At 39.4% G+C, this 27,819-nt stretch overlaps 1 protein-coding gene across 5 annotated transcripts in view; it reads left to right on the top strand.

Annotated features, from left to right (window-relative positions):
• The first annotated feature begins 519 nt into the window (after window positions 1-519).
• The window catches only part of AP3B1 (adaptor related protein complex 3 subunit beta 1), a 204,739-nt gene continuing 177,439 nt past the window's right edge, over window positions 520-27,819 (top strand). For 2 of the 5 annotated variants that reach the window (XM_036307711.1, XM_036307708.1), the window contains exon 1: window positions 521-814. In XM_036307711.1, coding sequence (XP_036163604.1) covers window positions 687-814 — 128 coding nt within the window. In that variant the 5' untranslated portion in view covers window positions 521-686. Of the gene's footprint in view, window positions 815-20,262; window positions 20,282-27,819 lie in introns of those variants that run through there. The other 3 variants (XM_036307712.1, XM_036307709.1, XM_036307710.1) reach the window with 3 other exon arrangements.

The raw sequence follows: 27,819 nt of genomic DNA, 5'->3' as shown, positions 1-27,819 counted from the left end.
TTGCATTTAATACTTGTTTCGTATTTTATTTAGAAAATTATATAGCTCTCCTTTTTTGTATTAAAAAAATTCAGGTGTGGAAATCAGTAATGCTCATCTTACAAAATGCAGTGGAGAGAAAGGTTTCATTCAAATGGAGGGCTACTGGATCAAGGTTCCTGGGCTGGCTGTGAAAGCAGGGCCCAGGGTGGCTGGAGGGAGAGGAGAAACCAGCTTAAATGGGAAAAGAGATCATGAAGTGTTTAGGAAAGTTGATCTGGTGTGTAAATGGTGTTTCAGGAGAAATCTGAAAGGTACTGGTTTACAGCAGGAGCCACGCGGGTCCGGGAAGCTCCTTTATAGGATCAAAATGGGCAGAATGGGTACCTCCCTTCCATGAAACTTTAAAAGCCTGGAAACCAGCCTTAGGCACCGCTGGGGCTGGAGCCTCTCAGATACCGCAAAAACCCGGAGAAGGGAAATCCAGGCCGGCGCCGGAGTGGCCTGCGGTGGGCTCGGGACAGCTTGCACACTGGGCATGCGCAGGGGGTGGCCCGCGGGGTTGGCTTCGGCAGCCGTGACGAGCCCGGAAGCGCCCGCGCGTGCCCCTCCGCTCGAGAAGTAGTTTTGTTCCGCGTCCTGCGGGCAGTTGCTGTTCGGAGAGAACCCCGAGCGGGACCGGCCCGACCCCCGCCGGCACCGCCGCGATGTCCAGCAACAGCTTCGCTTACAATGAGAACTCCGGGGGCGGGGAGGCTACGGAGCTGGGTCAGGACGCGACCTCAGCCATTTCCAACTCCGGTGCCGTGGGCCTCTTCAGCAGCGATTTGAAGAAGTGAGGAGACGGGCTTGGGGTGCAGGGATGGGACCGAGGAGTTGGGCCCCCGGGGGCGCCGGGCTCGGGCTCCGGGAGAGGAGTGGGGCGGTCCCGAGACCGCACCCGGTCCGGGTCCGGCGGTAACGTTCCCTCCGGAGGGTGGGGGCGAGTCAGCTGGGAGTGGTGGGAGGTGCGGGGGAGAGAGTTTGTGGGGGTCTCTAGCAGTTTTCAAACTTGAGTGAAAGAACCACCTTTTGGAGAGCTTCAGTTCCCTCCCCGGACACTCCGAGTTGGTCTGGGACACGGAAATTTGATTAAACACTTGTAGGCAATTGACTGCTTGTTTGATCAGAGTTGGAGAAATTCGCACATTGGCGAGTTCGGGGAGGTGAGGGGGAGTGCTGGAGTGTGAGGGTTGCTTACGGGAAACTCCTGGCGTGGAAGCAAGGGGGGCAGGCGTCGGTGAGTGGGCAGACTGTGCAGACGTTGATGTTCTCGGACGATAGCCTTTGCCCTGCAGACCCCCCTCCAGTCGCAACCAATAACACGCATATGATTAGAGAGTATTTAGTGTTATGATGAACAAACCTAAAATTTTATAAATTAATAATGTGATTTTGTAAAAATGAACACGAAACAATATACACTTTGTTTTTAAAAAGTTAAGGAGAAATAAATGTAAGTACCACCGAAAAATGGTTTCCAAATGGTTTTGTTTTGGGAGGGGGGTTTAAACTTACAGAATCATAGTAACTTTACATTTTATTGTCATCATTTTTACATTTTTTCTTATTTTTAATCTGTCAGTACTAAAAGCTTTGGTCACATAATAGGTTGTCACTGGATTCATGTTAAATTAAGGTAAAGTACCTGTACCAAAGCGGATAATTAAATTTAAATTTAAATTTTACTAACAAGAGAGGGCAGTGCTAGGAGTTGAAATTGGGATTAAATTTTGACCGTATGAAGCTGATTGAAATCTTATATGCAGCATATAAAATACAGGGTTTTTTTTTGTTTTGTTTTGTTTTTTTTTTTTTACTTATTCTGAGGTTAGAAAAATTTAACAGTAAGATAACTAATTTCTTTTCATCTGTGCTCTTAGATGATGGATTGTTTCAACAAGGAGCTTGCTGCAGCTCTACAGCTTTATTAGCAAAAGGTTTCAGCTGTTGAATTAATCCATAAGTCTGCGTCAGTCTGTTTTGAATGTGATTTGCTTACAATTAATTACTTTTCGGGTTTGTGAATATCTAAGATGTTTTCATCTTAGAGCCTCTGATATCCTATTTCATCAGATATTGGGGGGAAAATGTATGACTTTGACTATGACCAGTTGAGGTGACTTAAAGAGGTTGAATTAAAATAAAAATAGCTAACACATTTGTAATACCTTAACTAATAATAATAAAATAAAAAAAAAGATTAAAAAAAATAAATAAAAAAAATAAAAATAAAAAAATAAAAATAAAAATAGCTAAAATTTATTCAGTGCTTATACATTTGTACGTAATACTTTACCTTTATTATCTCATTCAGTGTGACTAACAATTCTATTGCTTGGTACCAAATACTTCTTTGATACCACTTTGCAATTTAGGAAATTGGAGCACAAATGATTAATTTGCTCAAGATCTCTCTCTCTCTCTCTCTCTCTCTCTCTCTCTCTCTCTCTCTCTCACACACACACACACACACACACACACGCTAGAACACTGCACTGACTGAATTTGCACCTAGACGCTAGACAGTGATGGCGAGCCATTTTTTTGGTTGATTTTTCTTTGTTTAATGGCATTTAAGTATATAAAATAAATATCAAAAATATAAATCTTTGTTTTACTATGGTTGCAAATATCAAAAAATTTCTATATGTGACATGGCACCAGAGTTAAGTTAGGGTTTTTCAAAATGCTGACACGCCGAGCTCAAAAGGTTCGCCATCACTGCGCTAGGATACGCTACTTTCTCAAGTAGCATAGAATAGTGTATCCATGTGATTTTGTAAAAATTAACACGAAACAATATACATACAATGACAAATAATGGATATGCTATTCTATTTGCTGAAATTTATAGTGCTTTTATTAGAGAAGCCTTACAACTCATTAAAAGTTGAAGATTTTGAGTAGTAGCTGTAGACAGTGTGAACTTGAAGCTTTCAGGAATTAGAAACATTTTGGCCAATGAATTGCAACATAATGGGGTTGTATAGAAACAAGGAGACTCCTGTTCTGGAAGTGGTCACTTAATCTTTTTTGAGCCTATATTCTCTCATAAAATGGTTATATTTCTTGCTTAGAAAAAAACAAGCCAAATGACAACATTTATGTAAAAAGCGTAAAAGCTTACCCTGTTCCTCTTCTCTAATTTTTGATGATTTACTTTGAAATGGTTTCAGATATACAAAAAATGATGATCCTTCATTGGACTATTTCCAAGATGCCTAATCAGGTATAATACAGAAAACTTCCTTCTATGCAGACTCAACAATTTTTTAAAATGTGCTACATTGCTTTCTCTCTCTCTCTCTCCCCATACACATACATTCACATTATGTTTTCTGAGCCATTGGAGACTAGGTTGTATACTTCATGTCCCTTTACCTTAGTGTGTATTTTTTAAGAATGAAGATATTTTCTTGCACAACCACAGTACTGTTATATTTAGGAAATTTAGCATCAATACAGTCTACAATCTGTAATCCAGCATTGTCATTTGTTCCAAGAAATAATTTTTTATTTTAGCATTTTTTCCCTTCTAGTACAGGATCTTGTATTTCATTTAGTTGTCTAATCTATGTAATCTCTTTAATCTGGTCTAGTTCCTTAGTCTTTGTTTGTCATTAACTTGGCATTTGAAAAATGCAAGCCAATTATTTTATAGCATGGTAATCAATTTGGGTTTACTGGTGTTTTTTCTTCTTGTTTAGATTCATGTTATGTATCCCTAGCTATAGTGCTACCATAGCTGATGCGGCCTTCTCAGACTATTACATCCAGAGGCATAGGATACCCATCTTCATGATAATTTGTCCAGGTGTCCATTATTCCCCCCGCCCCCCATAATCTGTCTGTGGGGGGACACTTTGGGACCATGCAGATATTTTGCTTCTCATTAAATTCACTACCCCTGTATTTAGCAACCCTTGATGAATCTCCTGAACCAGTCTTTTCATAATGGTTGCAAAATGTTTCAACTCTCTGACTCTTTCCAGTATTCTGCTCTGTGGCCTCTTGTTTTAGAGCTCTGTCTTTGATCCTTCACTGACCATCTCCAGCATGCCTAATCACTTCCTAGTCACAGGATTATTGATGATTTTTGTTTTCTAAATTTAATCACATTTATTAGTCTTCTTTATTCCCTAACCCCTTTAAACAAAACCATAATTAGGGAGTTTTAGGTGGTTTTATGAAAGATCCTATATATCATTTATTGGTTAACCAAGTCTGTGTATTAGATTATTGGCTTCAGGATTTTCAGTTTCTTCATTTAATATGTAAAGAATTAAATTTTTTGTGTTCCTTTGTTTTGAGACTATTGTAAACTTTTATTGCTTTTAGTTTTTTTAAATCATTTTTTTCTTTAACTTAATGAAGCTCTTGTTTTATCTTTACCATTTGGCTGTGTGTATAATTTAAAAATAATTTTAATAATTTTATTTCTGGATTAAACATTTACTTAGGGATTAATTTCTAGAAAGAAGCGACAAGACCAATGACATTTTCTTAAGAATAGTAAGACTGAGTTTTCTAATCTTGTTTCTTTTGAGAGCAACTCAGTGTATTAGAAAGAGCATTGGACTTAGAGTGAGAAGATCTGGATTTAAGTTAATGGTTTCCACTTGTAATATTGCCTTGTTCAAGTTCCTTGATCTCCATGATAATGCTTGCCTATTTTGTGAGATAAGTGATTTCTAAACTAGAATATTAACTAACACTATTTTGAAAAGGTGGTGAAAGTTTAACTGAGTTGGTGACATTTTAAGTCTTAAAGGCTGAGAAGGTTTTTGTTAGGTGGAGGAAAGGGGGAGTTCTTCAGACAAAGTTTGTAGAAACCAGGAGAACTGCAAAAGAAAATGCATTTTCAGCTGAGATACAGATTAGGGCACCAACATTTAGAATTGTAGGTGGTAATTAAAGCACAGGAATGGATAAAATCATCCAGGGAGAACTTTTCTTGTTAGAAGAAAAGGCAGTTTAGACAAGTCCCTACACTTAAGGTGTGAATGGAAGAAGAACTAGGAAGAGAAACAGTGCTCAGAGGGGTAGGAAACCAGAGGAAGATTAAAAAAAGAAAAAGAAGCTAGGAGGAAAGTTAAGAGGAAATAGTTAACTATGTTAGGAATTTCATAGTGAGGGCAAATAGAATATAGGCTGAAAAGAGGCCATTAGGTTTAACAATTAAAAGTGACCTTAGTAACTTATCAGTGGAGTGCCATCTGAAACACTTTGAAAGGTAGCATGTTTAGTCCCTGCTGAAATTGGGTGGACTTCTCATTTGTTTAGATTATATGCTTTCCTGTGTAGTTAAGATATAGTCAGTACTACATAAGTGTATTTTCATTGCATTAGTAAAGCCTTGCTTATTTTTAACTTAAATTTTATTTATTGTCAATTTTATTATAACATCAGCCATGAAAGTTGCATTTCATATAACCCTTTAACATTAGTGTTTTCCACTGGAGTCTCCTAGGGAGATTATGTGGGTCTGTAGTTTGTCTGTAATTACAGAAAATCTAAATATAGCTCCACTACTTTTTCTCTCTTTAAGGAAGGATACAGAATTGCAGCTGAATTAGCATAACCTTTTTATAGGGATGTTCTTGAGTTTATTAAAAATGAAGAAAACCAGTCCCAGATGTCACTTAATAGGAGCTTCTAAACTTGTTTTGTTTTTTGTGTGTGACTGTTTCCATTTTTATTTATAACTTATTTTAATTAGGATCTATACTAGCGATTCTCAACCTGTGGGTCGCGACACCTTTGGCGGTCGAATGACCCTTTCACAGGGGTCGCCTAAGGCCATCCTGCGTATCAGATATTTACATTACAATTCATAACAATAGCAACATTACAGTTATGAAGTAGCAACGAAAATAATTTTATGGTTGGGTCACAGCATGAGGAACTGTATTTAAAGGGCCAGAAGGTTGAGAACCACTGGTATACCATATTTTTGTAATTTTTTCATTCAGCACTTTTATAGTTTCAGTGTTCAAAGTTTGCTCCACTTCGTTTTTACTTGTCCTAGTATTTCTCATTGATAACTTTATCTCATTCAGTATTCTCAGATTACATAGTGACTCAATGACTATTTGTTGAATGTTGTATAGAGGAATCTCTCACACAATCACATAATATTAGATGGTATAATTTATATGAAGCTGCTTAGCAAAGCGTTCAGCTCATAATTTTGCTTAATAAGTATTTCCAGGTTGCCGGAGTCCAACCCCAGCAGGTCCAGGGGTCCCCAAAGGTGTGGATGGAGTCGGCGAAGAAGGAATGACACAGAGACGGAGTTCAGTTGATCAGCAGCCTAGCCAGGATCTCTAGCCAGGATCTCCAGCCAAGTTCTGGTCTGGATCTCCAGAGAGGTTCTGCTGTTTATTGTTTTGTTACATCCGTATTTATACCAGTTGATTTTAATCCTGTCAATTTCTATTACAAAGGTTAGGGCGTTTCTTATCTCCATTCCAGGGAGTAAAGATTATATAGCTTAAGCATGATTGTTTGTAGTGATTAACTACCCGCCTGGCACTTAGTTAAGGAGTTTCATCCCCTCCCTGACTTCAGGGAAAAATTCCTACCTGGGGAAACAACCTTTCTAGGAGAGGCATCCCCTCCCTGACTTCAGGGAAAAATTCCTACCTGGGGAAACAACCTTTCTCGGAGAGGTGACCTTGGTTAAAACACACAGCGCTAAGGGGAGCAAACATATTAAGAACAGTATGCTATATACGTCAGGTCCCTTGAAACATATGCTGTGCAGATGTTTCTTTCCTGCAGCGACTGTGTCAAGCAGCAAGGAGGGACTGGCTTCCGGCAAATTCCCCCTTTTTTATTTTTTAAATGATCATGCATGCAAATCAGTGGCCACCTCTCAGATTGGGCCGTTTAAAACTCGGAAGAAGACTGGCAAGCAATGACAGTGAGCATAACTATAAACATAGTGGATGGAGTGCACAAGGAGCCCCATTCCTGTAGAAGGTTGCCAGCCTCTTCAGTCAAGGGATTTCAGCTGTCCTCAAGTTGTTGGTTTGATTGTCTTTGTGGGTCTGGCTAGCGGGTGGCATCACTGGCGATGGGCTTCCCGAAGCATCAGCAAGTTGAAGGGCTGCATCAAAGGGTCCATCAGGGCCGTGGTTGATGGTGGTGTCGGTGTCCGAGGAGGAGTAAGCTGTGCCCTCTGGGTCAGCTGATATGGAAGATGGAGGGTAGTAGAGAGAAAAAGAAGAGAAAACAAAAGAACTACAAGGCATGGAAGTGTTTAGAAAAAAGAGGGAGAAGAAAGGGAAGAAGGCAGCATCCTGACACAGCCCTTTCCTTCATCTGACCCTTTTCCCGTGGTCCAAGGTATAAATGGGAAACAAGTCCTGTTGCAGTGAGAGGGCAGCTGCTGTCAGGCAGTCTCTGTCTTTACCTGGGTCCCAATCTGAGCTGGGCGTGGGAAGCGGGAAGCAGCCATGGGGACAGGAGACCTTCCTCAGAAGGGGCGAGTGTTCAAGCCCCTGAACCATTGGGGGGGGTGAGGATCTGTGCCCCACCTCTGTTGAACCCCAAGTTCTCTCCTACTGGCCCTCGACTGTGCCTGTCTTAGGTTGCCCCACCCTGTGGGGTCTTACCCGTCATTGACTACCAGCCATCTCTGGGCCAAGTAGGGTGATGGGAGGTTCAGTTTTGTCTCCTTGATAGCCTATGTCCCTCTGGCCTCCATGCCCAGCAACTGCCTTTGGATTCCCTCGCCTGCTGGCGGGGCTCTGGCATTGATCATAGGGAACTCAGGTTTCTTCTCTAGAGAGGGCCTAGCTTACACCATTGGGCCAGAGACAGATCCATGGTACCAGCCACCATGAGGCTTCAACCTCAGCATGAACAGAGAGCTCAGGCAACAGCTATGGGCAATTGGATTGTAAGAAGAGGGTCCCTCTTGGCACAAGGGTAAGAGGCGCCAATACATGACAAAGGAGAGTCCTGGAACAGGGCTTTCTCAGCCCAGGATGTCAGGCTCTTGGCAAAAGACAACTCCATGTATGGGGCATATACCAAACACCCCTAGTCACGGCATAAAAGGGAGGTGCCCTTCCTGGAACAGTAGGGTAGGGAGATTCTAGAAAACGCTGTGTTCAGGAAAGAAGGAGAAAGGCCAAAGAACCAGCAAACAAGTAGTTAGATTTTAAAAAAAGGAAAAAGGAAAGGAGATGTGGGGCAAAGCTGGGACATGTGGAAAGACAAAAAGGAGGCACATGTGATCCTCCCAATGGACAGATTGTTCCAGCTCAGGGCTGCACATCTGCTGCAGACGGGCACTGGTCAGGTGTGCTATGATGAGGCAGAGATGGCGGGCGGTGAGACATAAGGTCGGACTAGACGGTCTGGAATCCACACAGGTGAGTCTGCGTCCTGTGGAAATATACAAGCATATCCTCTCCCCTGGGTTAAAAGTACATCAGGTCCCTTCCAGGCTCCTGTAAGCAAGAGTCTCCATTTGACGAGGGCTTTAGGTTTAGTTAGATCAGGGTTCCAATGCCTGTACATCGGGGAATTTCCCTCAGAATCTACATTTAGTATATTAATTACAAATTGAGCATGTTGTAGAACATGATGAGGAGAGGAATATTTAAACTCATTTTCTTGTAATTTTTTAATTTGTGTTTTTAAAGTTTGGTGAGCCCTTTCTACTATTGCTTGGCCTTGAGGATTGTAGGGTATTCCTGTAGTATGTGCGATGCCGAATGTAGAGCATAAGTTTTTAAAAGCTCTAGAGGTATAGGCAGGCCCATCGTCAGTTTTAAGTGCCCTTGGTATTCCTAGGTAGGAAAAGCATTGGAATAGTTGTTGACTTACATCTTTAAAGGCTTCTCCTGTACGTGCAGAAGCAAGGATAACATGAGAAAAGGTATCAATACAAACATGCACATAGCAAAGTTTGCCAAAAGATGGGACATGAGTAATATCCATCTGCCATAAGTCACAGGGTCTAAGTCCTCTTGGATTAACTCCAGTAGCAGGGCTAGGAAAATGAGTAGGACAATGGCCGCAGTCACGCACAATACTTCGAGCAGCTTCTCTAGATATGCGATAATATAGACGGAGAGCAGAAGCATTTTGATGGTGAATGGCATGAGACCGCCGGGCTTCTTCTAGAGCTGTACAAACTACTGGGCGAGTTAGTAAATCCGCCTGATAATTTCCTTCGCTTAAGGGTCCTGGTAGGCAGGAATGAGCTCTAATATGTCCAATATAGAAAGCCTTTTCTCGTTTGTGAATGCAAGTTTGTAGCTGAGTTAACAAAGAGAAAATGGCTGTTCTTCCTTGTGGGAGAGAGGCGGTCTCAATATGAGGAAATAATTTAACTATATATTGAGAGTCAGTGTACAAGTTAAAGGGAACCTGTTGCAATTGTTCAAAAGCATAAATGACTGCCAAAAGCTCTGTTCTCTGAGCTGACGTCTCTAGAGTTTGTTGAACATGGGTTATTGAGTCAATGATTGTTACTGCCCTACCATTAGAGGAACCATCTGTGAATACTAAAGAGGCAGGAGGTGATAATGGTTCTTTTGAACATTTAATAGGAAATATAAACGGATGTAGGGAGAGAAATTGCAATATAGGTGATCTTGGCAAATGATGTAAAATTTGTCCTGGGAAGTTACCTATAGCTATTTGCCACTCTTCTTCAAATTGTAATAGTGTGTCTAATTGTTCTCTTTTATAAGGTATTATTATCTCAGTAACTTCTCTTCCAAAGAGTTCGATACTGCGACGTCTACCTTTGATAATGAGAGTGGCCACTAGGGAGGGATAGGGTGGTACAATCTTCCTAGGAGTGACAGGTAAATGTATCCATTCTAATGGTCCTTCCTGCCACAAGCATCCTGTAGGAGTATATTTAGTGGCTAGAATAATTAAGGCCCAAGATTTGGAATAATCTAGATACTGTAGTTGCTGTTTATTGATGGCCTGTTCTATTTTTGCTATAGCCTTTTCTCCTTCTACAGTTAATTGTCGGGGAGACTTAGGGTTAGAATCTCCCTTTAAAATGTCAAATAGAGGTTTTAAGTCAAGAGTGGTTATTTTTAGATATGGCCTGACCCAGTTGATATCACCTAATAGTTTCTGATAATCATTCAATGTGTTTAAATGATCTTTTCTTAATTGTAGAGGCTGATGGGTGATAGTAGAGGTATGTAATATTCTGCCTAAGTATGAAAAAGAAGGTTCAGTCTGAATCTTTTCTGGGGCTATTTTTAGACCATGTTCTTCTAAAGCAAGGATGGTCTGAGTAAGAATTTCCTGTAAAGTAGCCCGATCTTTATGAGCTAGTAAAATATCATCCATATAATGAATAAGATATAGATCTGAAAATTTCTTTCTAATAACTTGCAATGCCTGATCTACAAACTTTTGACATAATGTAGGACTATTTTTCATCCCTTGTGAGAGAACCTTCCATTGGTATCTCTGATAAGGCTGTTTAAAGTTTTCTGATGGTATGCTGAATGCGAATCTTTGACAATCAGCTGGGTGAAGAGGTATAGTGAAAAAACAATCCTGTAAGTCAATAACAACAACACAATACTCCTGTGGAATTGCCACAGGGGAGGGCAATCCAGGTTGTAAGGAGCCCATATCTTCCATGGTGGCATTTATGGCTCTTAGATCTTGCAAAAGTCTCCACTTGCCTGATTTCTTTCTTATTACAAATATGGGTGTGTTCCAGGGACTATTTGATGGCTCTATATGTCCCTCTGCTAGTTGCTGATCAATTAATTGTCGGGCTGCTGATATTTTCTCAGATGTTAAGGGCCATTGCTCAACCCATACTGGTTGTGACGATTTCCAGACTATGGGATCAGCAGTCCTAAGGGCAATGGCCCCAATTACAGATCCTGTCGAGGAGTGTGAGGTATTACTTTCCTTTCCTAATCCCTTTCCTGGATTAAATCCTGTGTCTAGCATCTGTGATGTTACTCTATCACTGGGGCTATATAATAGAACTCCCATCTGAGACAAGATATCTCTTCCCCATAATGTAAAGGGGATAGTCGTAATTACATAGGGACAGAATGTTCCTGAATGTTGATCTTCATCAGTCCAAGTTAGAATCTGAGAACTCTTTTTTACATTAGATGCCTTGCCTAGTCCTACTAGGGAAGTGGAGGTAGTGTGCGTGGGCCATGAAGAGGGCCAATCCTTCTCTGCTATGCAGGAAACATCTGCTCCTGTATCCAATAGACCTTCAATTGGTTTTCCCTGAATTTGTAAAATTTTTGTAGGTCTAGTAGCATGGATTTCTTGTATCCAAAATGCTGCATCACTAGATCCAAAGCCTCCGGCCCCTCTAGATTCCTGGGTAACAGCTGTCCCTATTTTATGTATTGGTAACAGGATTAATTGTGCAATTCTCTGGTTGGGCTGAATCTGTATAGTTGTAGTGGGTGGGGAAAGTAAAATCTGTATTTCTCCTGTGTAGTCTGCATCAACAACTCCTGGGATGACTAAGATCCCCTGTAACGAGGTGGAGCTCCGTCCTAATATTAAACCTACAGTTCCCTCAGGCAGTGGCCCAGACACTCCTGTAGGAATGGCTGCTACTGGCGAGTCTGGGGTTAGTACTGCATGGGTGGTTGAGTGGAGGTCCAATCCTGCACTGCCTGGGGTTGCCCTGAAGAGGTCACTGACTGATCGAAATTTGCAAAGGGGTTGAAGGTTGATGCCCCTATTATTGCAGGGGCCTGGGGCTGGCCCCTTCTCAAGTTTCCCGATTGAGGTGATGGGATATAACCTCCTTGGGAGCTATTTGTAGAGTTTAAAGGCCGACCATTTTTATGGTATTTTGATCTACATTCCTTTGCCCAATGGAATCCTTTCTGACATCGGGGACAAACGGTTTTTGGAGGATTAATATTATTCCCTAATGTATTTCCAGGCTGTCGAGGAGCTTGCCATCTGGCCTGAGTATTATTATTTTTATTTGGGCATTCTCTGCTAAAGTGCCCAGATAAGCCACAAGAGTAGCAGTTCATATTTCTTTTATTACCTGTAGTATTGCTGGCTTGTCCTATAGCCTGTACATATTGAGGATATGTCTCCCCTTTGAGAGCTGCAGCTATAGCTACACCCTGTATAAATGCTGGACTTACATCAGCACACTGTTTTATAAAATCATTTATAGTTCCTGTTCTGTGAATCGGCCTTAATAAAGCCTGACAGGTATTATTAGCATTTTCAAAAGCCAGTTGTTTGATTAGGATATCGGCTGCCTCTTTGTTATTGATTACTCTCTTGACTGCCTGCATGAGGCGAGAAAGGAAATCCTGATATGGTTCCTCGACCTTCTGTTTAACCTCTGTAAGGGTGGTGGTTTTTCCTGCTGTATAAGGTAGGGATTTCCAGGCACTTACTGCACAACTGGTTACTTTGGTAAGTGCCTCTGTGGGCATATTCATTTGCTCCTCAGCCGTGTTAAAATCACCTTCTCCTAATATCATGTCTAGGGTTATTCTTTTTCTGGTTTTTTCGCTAGTGGCTACAGCTTTCTTAGCAAGATCTTCATATTCAGTTTTCCATAATAAGTAATCGCCTCCTGAGAGACAGGATTTACAAACCTGTGACCAATCATAAGGAGTCATCCATTTACTGGCTAGGGTTTCTACCAAGGTTTGTGTGTAAGGAGCTAGAGGTCCATATTCAGAGCAGGCCAATTTTAATTCTTTAAGTACTTTGTAAGGTATAGGCTCCAAGGTGGGGTTTCTATTCCCACCAGACTCATTCTCATATGTAACTGGGAAGCAGAGTGAGAATTCAAGATCTCCATTAGCTTCAGCTTCTCTTATTGCCCTTTGAAATTTAGACATGGAGCTCATAGGAGCCACAGGACCTGGTTTAGGCTTCCTTTCTAATTTGGGGAGCCTGTTTTGAATGGGAGGGCCATTCTCCTCTCTACTGACTGGAAAGGAACAATGGTCATGTTTATGATATTTATTCTCCTCCCGATCAGTAGGCATAGCTAAATTGCTTTTAGATTGAGCTGAAGACAATGATGATGTGTCCTCTCTGGGTGGAGCCGAGGGACTATTTAAATTTTGAGAAAGTTCAACCGTTTTTGCCTCTGGTGCCAAGGTGTCACAGATTGAATCCCAGAGGGAAAAGAAACATGGCAGGACCTTGTCAGATTCATGGTGTTTCTTTAATTGTTTTCCTACTTCAACCCAAGTTTTTAAATTAACAGTTCCATCCTCTGGAAGCCATTGACATACTTCTTCTATAAAACTTTCTGTCTCACTGGGAAAAACCTCAACTCCAATTCTGCTAGTAAGCATATGCGTTAAAAGATTAATACAGAGTCTTTTTTCTTTAGACTCAGTATGACCCATCTTGTCAATCTAAGTTCTGTACTAACTACCCGCTTACCCTACTTATTCTCTATGGGGGGGGGGGGGGTCTGCAGCACCCTACGGTGCAGTCCTATTCGTCCCAAGTACGGGGGGACTTACCTAAGGGAACCCTGTTCGGGCGCCAGATGCCGGAGTCCAACCCCAGCAGGTCCAGGGGTCCCCAAAGGTGTGGATGGAGTCGGCGAAGAAGGAATGACACAGAGACGGAGTTCAGTTGATCAGCAGCCTAGCCAGGATCTCTAGCCAGGATCTCCAGCCAAGTTCTGGTCTGGATCTCCAGAGAGGTTCTGCTGTTTATTGTTTTGTTACATCCGTATTTATACCAGTTGATTTTAATCCTGTCAATTTCTATTACAAAGGTTAGGGCGTTTCTTATCTCCATTCCAGGGAGTAAAGATTATATAGCTTAAGCATGATTGTTTGTAGTGATTAACTACCCGCCTGGCACTTAGTTAAGGAGTTTCATCCCCTCCCTGACTTCAGGGAAAAATTCCTACCTGGGGAAACAACCTTTCTCGGAGAGGTGACCTTGGTTAAAACACACAGCGCTAAGGGGAGCAAACATATTAAGAACAGTATGCTATATACGCCAGGTCCCTTGAAACATATGCTGTGCAGATGTTTCTTTCCTGCAGCGACTGTGTCAAGCAGCAAGGAGGGACTGGCTTCCGGCACCAGGTCCTTTATTCAGTTGAATGATTCAGATTCTAACATTTACCGTGTCCTTAGCCAGTGTACTGAAAAGTAAAGCATGACTGATTCAGAGGCCCTTATACAGGCTGAAAACCTGCTCTGGTATCCCTGTTGTGTTGTACTGCATTACAGTTATTTGTCAGCATTGCTTGAGTCTTTGCTGTGATTAGGGTTAATTGACTCCGAATTGTCACATAGGTGTTAAATGAACTTTACAATCAGGATTTCTTAAATTTCTCTTCTCTTCAAAGACATCTTTATTTGTAAATTTGGGATTATAGTTTATTCTTCTGTGTTTTCAGCACAAAAATACAAAATAATTATAAGATTTTTACTTTGCCTTTAAGAAACTTAGAATTTAGTTGGCGAGATAAGGCCAGTGAAAACTAACAGTATTACAAGTATATAACTAATATTAAATTGTGAAATAATTCTCAACCTTTCAGTGTAATATACCTACCAAAAGGTATTTATTGTAAGCCTTTTTAAATATAAAGTATGACTTACTGAAGAAAGTTGAAATGCTGGAGTTTGAAATGTCAAACATGTTTTAGTTTGAGATGCTGAAATGTTGGCATATTATGAAGAGGTACAGACTTTCCTCGTTGTATTCTTTTCTCTTGTGCTTAGGAGTCCAAGGTTTCAGGCATGAAAATACAGTCCACACGCACGCACATAGTGATTTCTATGGCGTACTGTGGACGAAAGGGGCGCATGCTAACCTGACAAGCTCAGAGAAGGCCTGCAGTAACCACAAAGGATGGTCTGAAATTAAAACTTTAACTAAAAAGCAGTTATGGTAGGTAGTCATGTCCTAAGCTGGTATCTTCCCTGACCAGGTCATTTTTTTTTTTTTTTTTTTTTTCATAGAGGAAGGGAGAGATGGAGAGAGAGAGAAACATCAGTGATGAGAATCATTGATTGGCTGCCTCCTCCATGCTCCCTACTGGGTGGGGATCAAGCCCGCAACCCGGGCATGTGCCCTTGGTTGGAATCTAACCCAGGACCCCTTAGTCTGTAGGCCAATGCTCTATCCACTGAGCCAAACCAGGCAAGGCACAAGGTCAGTCTTTATCTTAACTGAGCCTGTTGTCTTTTTGCATGCAAGATAACACACCTATGAAATGTCAGTAACTTGTAACTTTCCTTTTTCCAGACCCCTGGACTCTAGGACAGAGCCCATAAATTCCTTCATTGTTATTGTTACCATGTTGATTGTTGACTGTTAGCTATCCTGCACCCACCTAAGTAAAAGAAGTGTCTATCTATCATTTTACTTTTTATCCAATCCCAGAGGTTCCCTACTCCCTCCCCCCCCCCCCCCCACCACCCGTTTTGCTTTTTCCTGCCTCCCTAATCTGTCACCAATGGATTTCATGTAACCCACTTATGGCTCCTTTTTTGATTATAATATATAAAACAAGGTGAAAAACCACCATTCTCTGGAGAATTATCCCAACCATTGAGATTCTACTCAGTTTGGCTCAAATAAACTCACAAAAATTCTTTAGAGGTTTGAATATTTTTTTAAAATATATATATATATTTTATTGATTTTTTTTTTTTTTTTTTTTTTTTTTTTTACAGAGAGGAAAGGAGAGGGATAGAGAGTTAGAAACATTGATGGGAGAGAAACATCGATCAGCTGCCTCCTGCACACCTCCTACTGGGGATGTGCCCGCAACCAAGGTACATGCCCTTGACCGGAATCGAACCTAGGACCTTTCAGTCCGCAGGCCGATGCTCTATCCACTGAGCCAAACCAGTTAGGGCAGGTTTGAATATTTTTACATTAACAATACTATTGCCCTTATCATCATCTTCAAGTTCTGAAGATTTAAATCCCTTTAGTTCTTTCTTTTTTTAGCATTTATCTTTATTGTTGAACGTATTACAATGTTCCCTTTTTCCCCTCCCATTGACACCCTCTACCCCACTCCTGTCCCCTCCCCAGGCCTTCCCCACACTGTTGTCTGTCTAGGGCAGCCGTGGGCAAACTACGGCCGGTGGGCCGGATCCAGCCCGTTTGAAATGAATAAAACTATTGAAAAAAAAGACCGTACCCTTTTATGTAATGATGTTTACTTTGAATTTATATTAGTTCACACAAACACTCCATCCATGCTTCTGTTCCGGCCCTCCGGTCCAGTTTAAGAATCCATTGTGGCCCTCGAGTCAGAAAGTTTGCCCACCCCTGGTCTAGGGGCTGTGCATGTCTATAACAATAAAAGCATAATATGCTAATTAGACTGGATGACCTTCTAGATGAAGCTGCTGCGGCGGGGGCTGAGGCAGAGGCCCAAATTTCATGCATCGGGCCTCTAGTCTATATATATATATATATATATATATATAAAAGCCTAAGTGACCGAACAACCAGTTAACTGGTCACTATGACACACACTGACCACCAGGGGGCAGACGCTCAACTCAGGAGCTGCCGCCTGGTTGTCAGTGCGCTCCCACAGCCAACCTCCCGTGACCCCTCCCCCCAGCCAACCTCCTGTGGCCCCAGTCGACCCCGATTGCCTGCCAGGCTGAGAGACTCCACCCATGCATGAGTTCATGCACCAGGCCTGTAGTATGCATATAAATTCATTGGTTAATTTTCCTCTACCCTCTTTCCTCTGAAATACAGCAGTCTGTTGCATACTGAATTCTAATAACTCCAGTTTTGATAGCAAATCTATTTTGTTAATTCTGCCTAACTGGTTGAAATTTATGGTCATTAGCTCTAGTTCTGGAGATGTTAACATACTTGCCATGCTATTTACAGGGGTGAGCAAAAGTAGGTCTACAGTTCATATGGAAAAAGACATGCAGATTATGATTATTACAGTAGCTTTGTTAACTCTATGTTTTGCTTACTCACAACTATAAACTTCTTTTTGCCCGCCCCTTTATGTAAATTGAATCCTACTTTATTTTATTTACAAAGGGCACATAAAATATTAGCCAACTTCAATGATTTATTGATGTTTCACTTAAGTAACTGTCTTTTGTTCCAAGATGTCTATTAAGAGAAAAAACTGTGTAGTGGTATCTGCAGTGCCTTCCTGGCTGGATGAGTTGTTTTGTCTTCACGTGAATAAGACTGCTAGTTTTACAAAGGGTTGATTACTCAAGTAGGCCTTCTATAATTTAATTTTTTAAATACAGTTAAAATCAAATAAGGTTTTATCCATTAAACAACAAAAAAAGATGAAATACTGCCTGTAAGCAGAGTTTTCCTTTCCAACAGATTGTAAAGGTGTTCCATTGTATTTGCTTGGCTTGCTTTATTCTTGGAGGAGAGTCAGTTCTGACTTTTACAAATTATCTTAACAAATATTCAATCAAAAGGATTTTCATCCTTTGATATAGGATATTTTAAGATCACTGACTTGGTGAAATTGAGGAGGAAATCTAGAAATTTGAAATCTTACCATTACTTAAAACATTATTTTTTAAAAACTTAGAATTTAGAACTACAAAGTAGAACTAAATGATTAAAACAAAAACGGCAGACAGATGGTTGGTTGACATGTTCTTCTTTTATTGCATCAAAAGTTAAAGTGCTCATGGTATGACAAATGTATTATAGTGAAATAATTTGACACTGTTGCAGTTGTGTATATAAATGAACTGTTGACAAAAACAAATTGCCTGCAGTCCAAATTCAAAATTTAAAGTGAAGAGCCCAAAGTAGAATAATCAGGAAGAAACGATTTTCATATATTTCATATTACTGTGAATAACATTTGCTGGTTTGTGTACTTAGGGAAGACTTATTTAGCATATCAACTGGAAAGAGTTCATAGATTTACACAAGTGAACAATTTATGGTCGATGTCTGCTTATTGATGGGCTGATTATTTGTATTTCTGGTAGGAATAGACCTAATTGGAAGGCCAGTGTCTTTAATCCTTCAGCTGAGTGAGTTAGCATGGCAGCTGGACAAGGAAGAGACTCATGAATAAGCCTGGTTCCAAAATTATGGGTTGGCAGAGCTATGTATCACCCAACTTTACTCTAGGAATGGGTTTTCTCTACATTTCTTAAAGCCTAGGTTAAAAATGTGGTCGTGAAGGGTGGGGGGAAATCAGTACTATGAGGGCAGAGAAGTAAGAGCAGAGTAGAAGGTGAGGGGACCAGATTATGTAGGGCCTGGTAAGAACTTGGAATTTTACTTCCACTGAGAAGACAAGCCATTGGAGGGTTTTGAGCAGAATGGGTTTTAATCAGTCATTAACTATTAAGTGCCTGTTGTATGCCAGATATATTTCCTGCTTCAAAGAGGTTATAGTCCAGGGTACTTGGGACCTGTTTATTTCTTGTGTTTTTTCTCCAAACTTTAAAAAACTAGAAATTATCAATTCAACAAATACGAGTGCCTTCTGTATGCTAAGAACTGTTCTTGATGCTAGGGACTAAGAAGTGGATAAAATGCCTGCTCTCATGGAGCATACATTCTAGTGGAGGGTAGATAGGCAATAAACAAATCAATATATAGTTGGTTGTTTGATGACAAGGGTTACTATGGAGGAAAATAAAGCAGAGAAATAGGATAGAGAGAGTGGAGGTTGGGTTGAGTTTGAAAAAGCAGGGTCAAGGAAAAGATCCTTGAGAATTTGTTAATAGAGCACATGTCTGAATGAGGTGAGGGAGTAACATGCAGATGTCTGGGGAAGAGTGTTCAGTAAGAAGAATACAAGAGTATTCAGAGGTGCTCAGGCTCTGAGGCAGGATAATTTCTGACTTGTGTGAGGGTCAACAAAGAGGCCAGTATAGCTGGGGGAGAGTGAGTGAAGAGGAGGGGGAAGTTAGTAGATGAGAAGGTCAGAGACCTAAGGTGCCAGATTGATTTGGGCTTTGTAAGTCATTTAAGGACTTTTGATTTTACTCCGAGTGAGAACTGAAGCCATCGGAGGGTTTGGAACAGAGGAATGAAATGATCCAATTTACTTTTTAAATGGATCACTTTGCCTTCTGAACTCGCAGATCTGAGGCAAGGACATCTGCAAAGAGTCTATTGAGGTAATCCAGGCAAGAGAAGATGATGACTAAATTAGGTTGGTGGTAGTAGAGATAAGTGATTGAAAATACAGTATTTTGAAGGTAGAGCCAATAAAATTTGCTGATGGTTTGGATGTGGTATGTGAGAGAAAAAGATATCAAGGATGGCCACAAGGTTTTTTGCCTGAACAGCTGGAGGTTTGCAATTGTTGGGAGTCATCAGGTAATAGATGGTATTAAATATCATGGACTGGATGAGACACCAAGGGAATGAGTGTAAAAAGAGGAGATCACATTCCTGGAGTAATTGTGTCAAGTAGTATGATTAGGGTCAAGTAGGATGATTACTAACAAGTGAGTTTTGGATTTGTGTATGTAGAGGACTTTGTGCCCTGACTGGGAATCGAACTGTGACCTCCTAGCTCAGGGGTCCTCAAACTACGGCCCGTGGGCCACATGCAAATACAAATATTGTATTTGTTCCCGTTTTGTTTTTTTACTTCAAAATAAGATATGTGCAGTGTGCATAGGAATTTGTTCATAGTGTTTTTTTTAAACTATAGTCCGGCCCTCCAACGGACTGAGGGACAGTGAACTGGCCCCCTGTTTAAAAAGTTTGAGGACCCCTGTCCTAGCTCATAGGTTGACACTCAACCATTGAGCCACACCAGCTGGGCTGAACATTGTTTTTTTTTTAAGAAAAAATGTGGTTAAATGCTTGGAAGTAGGAGTCAGAGATAGTTTCTATTTACGCACGCACACACGCACATACAACCTTCTATTCTGGTGCCTAGAACATTACTTAAATGATTTTGGATGATAGTGTCCACAAATGATTTTTTTCCTTATCATTCTTAGTATTTTAAAACTGTTTTCATTAATGTAAAAATGATAAAACTTTTCAATATAGTTTGGTCAATAGTATGTATATTATATATTTCAAAAATTTAAAACCATGTGAAATAACTTAGTCTTTTTAAATTGGATACTTTTTAGATGACAGTGGTTTTTCAATAGATGGCAAAATTTTAAATAATTATATAAGTTTCAGTTATTTGCACTTTTAGATTCTATTCCTGTCAAGTAGGACTTTGTATGACCTTTTTTCTCTTTCTAGGCCTGGATAGCCTTCATCAGGACACTTGGCAAGACTATGTGACTTTTTTTCCTTAGTTGCGGTAAAAAACACGTGACATTAAATTTGCCTTCGTAATCATTTTTAAGTGTATGGTTTTATAGTGTTAAGTATATTCAGTGTTGTGTGACATATCTCAAGACTTTTTAATCTTGCAATACTGCTATGTAACTTTTTAAAAACAATTTTTTCCTGAGATTTTTCAAATGCTTCAGGGACAGAGCTTTTCTGAGGTAGAGATTGCATATTGGTTTCCTCAATTCCCTACACAGAAGGCTGATCCAAACTCATCAGATGGAAAACTTGCCTTCTGTGGCCTTAGAAAGTTTTCATTATTTATTTTTAAAGAACTTAAAAATTAATCTAGCTTTGAGTTGGCATATCTTATTAACACAGTTTAGAAAACTTACATTTATTCTACCATAGTTTATGAATTTCTTGGAGGAAAACCTAATGCTAATACTCAGACTTGATGCACACACTAACTCTTTGGCATGTCTGTGTATATGCCCATCTGTTACTGTGGCACCATGCCCATTATTACAGTGGCATGCCAATAGCAGTGAGGTGTGTGAGCCAACAAAGACGAATTGTTTGGATGGAATACACTATTCAGTAATACTAATTAATTTTGAGCTGATGAATCTACATGAGATAATGTTAACTAAATACAGTCAAAATAATGTCAGTGAAAATAAAATTTATTTTGACTTAGACGGAAGTGTATCACAGATGTTTTAGATTACTATTGAGGATAGTTAGAATTAGTGTATATTATGATTCCAGTGATCAGTTTTCTTTTCATAAAAAATTTGAATTTAAGAGAAAAAACAACAACAGTTTTCTTGTAGCAGATTATAGATTAGGGAGGAAGTATGGCACTGTAGCTTATGGATTTATACTTATAAGGTATTACTTTACAGTTCTTGAAATGTGTTCATATAATGTGCTCAACTTTATAGTAGAAATTGGCAACAATGTGATAAATGTGAAGAATGTTGGTTTCAAAACAAGAAAAGTTTAATTTCTTGTCATTTTCTAGTTCTGGTCATATACTTAAAAGTTTATATGAATTAAGAATTTCTTATGTTGTATAATCTTTTACTTCTGTGTTGCCCTTATAATTTCTAGGCTTCAGTTCCTTATCTATTAAATGGGAATAATAGCCAAACATGCTTCATAGAGACTTTGTAATACTAAAATTAGATAGTATTATAAGTTCTATAAAATAATACTATAATCACTTGACTAAATAAGTTAATTATATATTATAAATGCAAGTGTTAGTGGCAAATTAATCCATGATATAGAAGGGATGTAACTCACATGACCAAAACCCCAGAGTTAGTTACAATGCACAAGTTTGTACGTATCTTTCCAGAAAATGTTTTAAAAACCAAATGATCCTATATAATAAAAGGCTAATATGCAAATTGACCGAACATTGGAATGACCAGTCGCTATGACATGCACTGACCATCAGGGGGCAGACGCTCAACACAGGAGCTGCTCCCTGGTGGTCAGTGCACTTCCACTGGGGGAGCGCCGCTCAGCCAGAAGCCAGGCTCATGGACTGAGAGGGTGCAGGCCGGGCTGAGGGTGAAGGCGCCCCCCCCCCCCCCCCCCCCAGTGCACGAATCTCGTGCACCGGGCCTCTAGTAATATATAGTAATATATATAAAAACCTCCATGTATGTTGCTTTTCCCTTCATATATCTTGGAGGCCTTTCCATGTTAGCATATGAAGCTATTTCAATCTCTTTCATCACTATGTAATATTTCTTAGCACTCTCTTTCATTGGTTCTGTTTTTGAGGGATATTTGATTGATAATACTTTTGTTGAGTATAAGCAATATTGAAACATAAAATTTTGCATAATTGTGTGAATGTATCTACCAGGTATTTGTAGGAAAAAAATCCTAGACATAGAGTTGTAGATCAAAGGTTATTACATTTTAAATTATGATAGATATTGCTAAATTACCTTCCAGATGGGTTGCAACAACAGTAAAGTCTGTTTTCATTATACTTTTGCCAATACTGGATACCATCAAATTTCATAATATTTGCCAATCTTATAGTGTAAAGTGTTATTACACTGAATCCTTATAATTGTGAGTGCATTAACTCTTCTCTCTCATATGTATTGGTTTATTCCAGGGGTCCTCAAACTTTTTAAACAGGGGGCCAGTTCACTGTCCCTCAGACCGTTGGAGGGCCGGACTATAATTTAAAAAAAAACTAGTCGGCTGCTAAGCAACAGGCAGCGGTGGCAAAAACACCCGGCGAGCCGGATAAATGTTTTCGGCGGGCCGCGTGTGGCCTGCGGGCCGTAGTTTGAGGACCCCTGGTTTATTCTTTCAGTGAAATACTTTTAAATGTCCTTTGTCCATTTCCCTATTGAGTCAGCTCTTATTGATTAATTAAGGCTCTTTGTATTTTAAGAAAATCGCTACTTCTGTCAGATGAATCCCAAATTCATTTTATTTATTTTTTGTTAGTTTATGTCATTTTTTAAAAAAACATATTTTATTGATTTTTTACAGAGAGGAAGGGAGAGGGATAGAGAGCTAGAAACATCGATGAGAGAGAACCATCGATCAGCTGCCTCCTGCACCCCCCGCCCCCCACTGGGGATGTACCCGCAACCAAGGTACATGCCCTTGACTGGAATCGAACCTGGGACCTTTCAGTCCGCAGGCCGACGCTCTATCCTTTGAGCCAAACCGGCCAGGGCTTATGTCATTTTTTAATGCAGAAGTTTAACAAGATTCTTTGCTTATAATTTTCAGTTTTTTATTGCTTCTGAGATTCCCCTAATCTTTAATATTTTCTCCTCTTCCTCCTTCCCTCCCTATTCCTCCTCCTGTAATTCCCCTCATACTTCCTTCCCCCTAAATTCTCACTTAGGAAGTAAGTCTCAAAAAGTCAGGGACCCCACTACTTAGAATAATTCTTGACACATAGTGGATATTGAATAAGTGAATGTGGTAGGCCCAGTGATAAGTGCATTTCTCATTGTCTTCATAACAACTTATTTGAAGTAGATAATAACCTTTAGTTTTGTTGATTTTTCTGTTATAGTTTGCTTTCTATTCTATTGAATTCTTTTATCCTTCTTTTCTAACTTGTTCTTTGCCTTTAATTTGCTATTTTTCTAGTTTCTTGAGATGGAAGCTTGGGTTATTGATTTTCAATCTTTTATATTGCATTTAGAAATGTAAATTTACACTTCTCAGTACCGCGTTAGCTGCATCTCATGAGTTGTGATATGTTGCAGTTTCATTAGTCAGTGCAAAATATTTTAAATTTTCCCTGGTGACTTATTTGGCTCATAGGTCATTTACAGTATGTTGCTTATATTTCTAAACATCTGGCCATTTTTTAGTTATTCTTCTGATATTGATTGTTAGTTAAATTTCACATGCTCTGTATGATTTCAGACCTTTGAAATTTGTTGAGACCTTATTTGCATATATTTTGATAAATGTTCTATGTGCATTTAAGAAGAACGTTATTCTGCAGTTGTTGAATATAGTGCCCTGTGTGTCTCAACTTAAGTTGATTAATTGTTCAGATTTTCTTAACCTTTATGAAATTTTTTTTGTCTGCTTGTTCTATCACTTACTGAGAGAGGTATGTTAAAATTGCCAATTATGATTGTGGATGTATGTTCTTCTCCTATTCGGTCAGCTTTTGCTTTATAGATGGAAACTATAAACTTAGGACATATATACATATAGAATTATGTCATTTTCCTTTTTAAATGATATCCTTTTGTTCCCTGGCAGCAGATCCTCAGCTTTTATTTGTCTGAAACCCACTTTATTTCACCTTCAGGTTTTTTGTTTGTTAATCCTCACCCAAGGATATTTTTTTCAGCTGTCTCTTTATTTAGCCTACTCTGACCACCCTATTTAAAATTGCCTCCTCCTTTCCCTTCTGCATTCTCTTTCCCTCTGTTTTACTTTTCCCTTATACCATGAACCTCATGATTTATACTTTGCCTGTTTATTATTATTATTATTTTAAATAATTTTAAATGTTTTATTTATTTTTTATTGTTATTGTTGTTAATCCTCACCTGAGAATATTTTTCCATTGATTTTTAGGGAGAGTGGAAGAGAGAGGGAAAGACAGAAACATTAATGTAAGAGAAACACATAGATTGGTTGCCTCCTGAATGAGTCCTGTCAGGGCTTGGGCTGGGGAGGAGCCTGCAGCCAAGGTACGTACCCTTGACCGGAATTGAACCTGTGACTCTTTGGTCCGCAGGCTGATGCTCTATCCACTGAGCCAAACTGGCTAGGGCTGTTTATTATTTTTGTTGGGTATTTTTACTTATTATTTTTTAATTTAAATTCTTTATTGTTTAAAGCAGTGGTTCTCAACCTTCTGGCCCTTTAAGTACAGTCCCTCATGTTGTGACCCAACCATAAAATTATTTTTGTTGCTACTTCATAACTGTAATGTTGCTACTGTTAGGAATCGTAATGTAAATATCTGATATGCAGGATGGTCTTAGGCGACCCCTGTGAAAGGGTCCTTCAACCGCCAAAGGGGTCGTGACCTACAGGTTGAGAACCGCTGGTTTAAAGAATTACGTAAGTCTCCTTTTCCCCCCATTGATCTCTCCCAGGCCGCCCCAAGCACATGCCCTCACTCCCCCCCCCCCCCCCCCCCCCGTGTCCATTGGTTATGCTCATATGCATGTATACAAGTCCTTTGGTTGATCTCTTACTCCCCTTACCCCCTGCCTTCCCTCATAGGTAGGATAGTCTGTTTGATGCTTCTATGACTTTGGTTCTATTTTTGTTCATCAGTTCATGTTGTTCATTATATTCCACAAATGAGTGAGATCATGTGATACTTATCTTTCTCTAACTGGCTTATTTCGCTTAGCATAATGCTCTCCAGTTCCATCCATGCTATTGCAAATGGTAAGAATTCCTTCTTTTTACAGCAGCATAGTATTCATTGTGTAGATGTACCACAGTTTTCTGATCCACTCATCTGCTGATGGGCACTTAGGCTGTTTTTAAATCTTAGCTATTGTAAATTGTGCAGCTATGAACATAGGGGTGCATATAGCTTTTCTGATTGGTGTTTCTGGTTTCTTGGGATATATTTTTAGAAGTGGGATTACTGGGTCAAATGGGAGTTCCATTTTTAATTTTTTGAGGAAACGCCATACTGTTCTCCACAGTGGCTGCATCAGTCTGCATTCCCACCAGCAGCACATGAGGGTTCCTTTTTCTCTACATCCTCTCCAGCACTTGTCATTTGTTTATTTGTTGATGATAGCCATTCTGACAGGTGTGAGATGGTACCTCATTGTCATTTTGATTTGCATCTCTCAGATGATTAGTGGCTTTGAGCATGTTTTCATATGTCTCTTGGCCTTCTTTATATCCTCTTTCGAAAAGTGTCTATTTAGATCCTTTGCCCATTTTTTGATTGGATTGTTTATCTTCCTTTTGTTAAGTTGTATGAGTTCCCTGGAAAATATTGGAGATTAAACCCTTATCGGAGATAACACTGACAAATATAAAAACTCTGAGGGCAAGGATGCAAGGATTTTTGTTGTTTTTGTTCATTGATCTGTCACAAATGCAGATGGAAACCAGATGAGAATAGAGTTACAGTAATCTAAGGGAGGAGGGAATCTCAAGACAGAGGAGTAGTGGTCAATTGTATAAAATGTAGAGGCATAATCTAAAAGTATTTATGAGAGTTTGCATTGGATTTATTAACTACGAGGTTATTTGTTACCTTTGTGCGAGAAGTTTTAATAGAGGAGTAGGAGCAAGTAAGATTACTAAGTGTTGAAGTGGTGATAGCAATTGTAGACTCTTTAATTTTGTGAACAGTATAGGAGGAAAAGTTCATACATATTTACTTGGATAATTTGTGGTTCCTCCTTTTAGAGGGTTAATAGATGGATGATTAGGTAGCTGGACTTTCCTGTTTTACTTACTCTTTTATTTACTTAATGAATACTTTATGCCAAAAACTATACAAGGTTCTGAGTATCATACAAGATGGCACTATCTGAACTGAAAGTTACTAAGCCTTCATGTTGTGCACATAAAACTTACTATGGAGGCCAACCCCTTCAACTGCATAGCATATAGGAAAGAACAAATTTTGACTCTTATTACCAGCCTTTTTTCCTACATACCTGTTCATGTGTACAATGCACCACTTGGGGCAGGAACATCTTTTATTTGAGTGGTTATCAAAGCATGAAGAGGTATAGTTGCCCATGTTACAGAATATTTGGCAGGGCTTGAAGAGGTTCCAGTTCTCCCCATCTTAACGATTTTGATGCACCCTTTTGAAATGTACCTCTGATTGAAAATTGCTATTCCTTATCACTGGTGAAGGGCCTTTTTAAAATTTTCAGTCCATCATGGATAGATACTTCAGTAAACTACAACAAAAAATAAATTACTAGGAAAGTGAAATAAAAAAAACATGCAAAATGTAAGCCCCAATTTTTCTTAGACTCAAAAGGTATAAAATTACATTGTTGAATTGCTCTGTCAGGTTTCTCACTGTGCTTGCTCTCAGTTTCTGTACATAACTCCTCATTGATTAGTAACAAACGTTGTGGATTGGTAATGGTTCTTGGACCAGACTTTCTTGGATCATACTTTGAGTACTGATATCGCATACAGGAGTGGAAGTTAGTAAAGAGTTATGGATTATAGATTTTTTAAAAAAGAGGTAATTCATATTGTCTAAAAGTCCCACCACTACCTAAGTTCTTTGCTTTTCGATTATAGCTGTTGCTTTATACTGGTGCTGAAATAAAGTGGCTTCTTGGCGATAGTAAGATTTTCTTTAACAATACAGTTACATATTTTTCTCTGTTCTTTGAAACTATAAAAACAGGCATATTTTGAACATGAAAGGTTATACCACTTAATACCACAAGGTGTCACTTGTGTAAAAATAAAGTTTGTATCCTAATACTCAAAGCTGCAAAGCTAAATAGGTAAATAGGTAAATGAAGAACTAGGCAAATAAAATAATACATTATTTGAAACAGGTGTTGGTTTTCAGCAGCAGCAATGAAAATATTGCCAGTCCAGCATTAACTTGAATCAACTCTTGATGTTTATCAGAAAGAATTTTTAAATTTCTAAGTTAATGCAATAATAGGCCATATTTGAATCCACATATGAAGGAGGTAGAACTAAATGACTCAGTACAAGTAAACATATTGTAAGGGTAAGTTAGGTGTTATGGTGTTAAGTTTTCTAAATCTTTCCTGCTTTGGTGTTAAGCAAAGAGGAATTTGGGAAGAAATATGTACTTTATATCAGAATTTAAACCTCAAAGTTATTGCTCTGCCTGTGTTGATACAAAAGATATTTATATTTGTTGTTGAAGACTGTCTTTTCTATTAAACAAGAACAGCGAAACCTTTGGCTGTAGTATTGGGTTCCTGTTCTTTTATTTTTAGTTTAAGGGGGCTCTGGCATCTCAAGCCTACGAGGAATAAACCAGTTTCCATTAGGCCATGGATAAGATATTCCTGGGGTTAAAGGTTGTGACTTCCTGGAAGTGAACAC

Source organism: Myotis myotis, unplaced genomic scaffold, assembly GCF_014108235.1.
Source record: "Myotis myotis isolate mMyoMyo1 unplaced genomic scaffold, mMyoMyo1.p scaffold_m19_p_5, whole genome shotgun sequence".
In the NCBI taxonomy this organism is placed as follows: Eukaryota; Metazoa; Chordata; class Mammalia; order Chiroptera; family Vespertilionidae; genus Myotis; species Myotis myotis.
Note: the sequence above shows the minus strand (reverse complement) of the source record. Positions and strands in the feature narration are given on the sequence as shown.